This window comes from Haliaeetus leucocephalus, unplaced genomic scaffold (genome assembly GCF_000737465.1).
Source record: "Haliaeetus leucocephalus isolate CR32 unplaced genomic scaffold, Haliaeetus_leucocephalus-4.0 Scaffold556, whole genome shotgun sequence".
NCBI lineage: Eukaryota > Metazoa > Chordata > Aves > Accipitriformes > Accipitridae > Haliaeetus > Haliaeetus leucocephalus.
The window spans coordinates 1,078,081-1,079,935 of NW_010972992.1; the positions used below are offsets into that span (position 1 = coordinate 1,078,081).

Consider the following 1,855-nt stretch of genomic DNA (forward strand, 5'->3'; position numbering starts at 1 on the left):
CCCCCCCCAACCGCAGAGCCGCCCCCCGACCGCCTTCATGCTCAGCCCCAGACCCTCGCCAGCGTTCCCGGCATGACCTCGGGGACCGGGAGCTCTGCCTCCACCGTCGCCGGCGCTGCCCCCCACAATGGTGAGAACAAACCGCCCCAGGCCATCGTGAAACCCCAAATCCTCACCCACGTTATCGAGGGCTTCGTCATCCAGGAAGGGGCAGAACCGTTCCCGGTAACGTATTTCCCCCCCCCCAACCTGATCTTTATTTCTCCTTGTGGGGCTGGATTTGGGGGGGGGAGAGGCAGGGGGGGAAGCACCCACTAGTGTTTTTCTGTCACAGGTGGGGCGCTCCTCATTGCTGGTTGGGAACCTGAAGAAGAAGTATGCGCAGGAGCTGCTGGCTGAGAAACTCCCGCAGCAGGACAACACCACCACCACCGACTCCGAAATGGAGGAACCCTATTTACAAGGTAGCGCCCGGCCCCCCCAAAACGATTTCCTCACCAAGCAGGGTACGGTAGAGCCCCCCCCCCCCCCCCGCCACTTTCCCAATTTGGCGGTCCCCCACGGCTGAGCTGGTTGTGTTTCTCTCTCTGGGCGTCCCTCCGCGCCCCCCAGAATCCAAAGAAGAGGGGAACCCCCCCAAACTGAAATGCGAGCTCTGCGGCCGCGTCGACTTCGCTTACAAATTCAAGCGCTCCAAGCGCTTCTGCTCCATGGCTTGTGCCAAGAGGTAACCCCCAAAAAACCGCAGCCCCCCCTGCCAGGATCTGGACCCCCCGCTCCCCGTCCCTCACCCCCTTCCCTCCCCACAGGTACAACGTGGGGTGCACGAAGCGGGTGGGTTTGTTCCACCCCGATCGCAGCAAGCTGCAAAAACCTGGCGGTCCCCCCCACGGCCGCCGTCGGACATGCAAGGGGACGTTACCCACCCTCAGCAAAGACACCAAGAAGCAGGTGAGGGCAGGGGACGGGCAGGATTCGTCCCCAAATTCAGGGCAATGCGTTAACACGGGTGGGCTCTGAGGCCGGTGCTGCTCCGTCCCGCAGCCGCCGGTTTCTATCCCGCCGGGTTCGGTGCCTCTTTCCGTGACGGCGTCGTTGCAGCTCAACCACAGCCAAGAAGATTCGAGTCGTTGTTCGGATAATTCGAGCTACGAGGAACCGCTCTCCCCCATCTCGGCCAGTTCCTCCACATCCCGCCGACGGCAGGGCGAGCGAGACCTGGAGCTACGTGAGATGGAACTGCCCGACGTCCACGTCCGGGACCTGGCGAGCATCGGCCATCGCTTCCTCCCCAGCGAGCCCAGCAAATGGAACGTGGAGGACGTCTACGAGTTCATCCGTTCGCTGCCAGGTGAGGAATATTCGGGGACACCCCCACCAATATTTTTGGGGTTCGAGGTTGGGGGGGGGTTTGCTGAGCGTAGCCCCCTCCCCACAGGCTGCCAAGAGATTGCAGAGGAGTTCAGGGCGCAGGAGATCGACGGGCAGGCGCTGCTGCTGCTGAAGGAAGATCATCTCATGAGCACCATGAACATCAAACTGGGGCCGGCCCTCAAGATCTACGCCCGCATCAGCATGCTCAAGGACTCCTAGAGCCAGTTGGGTGGGGGGGGGGCACCCATGGGACCCCCAATCCCACTCCCCCTCCCCCCTCCAAACCTTTGCCCAGCTGTGGGGAGGGGGCTATGGGGCAGGGAGGAGGCGGGGGGAAGAGCCACTTCTGAGCACAACCCAGCCCCGGGGCAGCCCCCCTCATCTCCCCAGGGGTGTGTATATAGCCCGTAGCTATAGCGTCCCCCCGTATGGGGGGTCACCCTCTCTCCTTCTCCAGCAGGGAGGGGGGGGTCCCCACGTC

The 1,855-nt window shown here is 63.2% G+C and overlaps 1 protein-coding gene across 4 annotated transcripts; it reads left to right on the top strand.

The window, feature by feature from the left end:
• The first annotated feature begins 14 nt into the window (after nucleotides 1–14).
• LOC104837813 (polyhomeotic-like protein 2) lies at nucleotides 15–1,849 on the top strand. Of its 4 annotated transcripts, none has more exons than XM_010577183.1 (6): nucleotides 15–225; nucleotides 335–506; nucleotides 613–727; nucleotides 810–951; nucleotides 1,045–1,351; nucleotides 1,439–1,849. In XM_010577183.1, exons 1-6 carry the CDS (start codon nucleotides 73–75, stop codon nucleotides 1,591–1,593), a joined length of 1,044 nt encoding a protein of 347 aa, XP_010575485.1. In that variant the 5' UTR covers nucleotides 15–72; the 3' UTR covers nucleotides 1,594–1,849. The 4 variants fall into 4 exon arrangements, with proteins under 4 accessions (XP_010575485.1, XP_010575489.1, XP_010575487.1 ...); XM_010577187.1 differs by having other exon boundaries at nucleotides 1,102–1,351; XM_010577185.1 differs by having other exon boundaries at nucleotides 335–466; nucleotides 594–727.
• The last annotated feature ends 6 nt before the right edge of the window (nucleotides 1,850–1,855 follow it).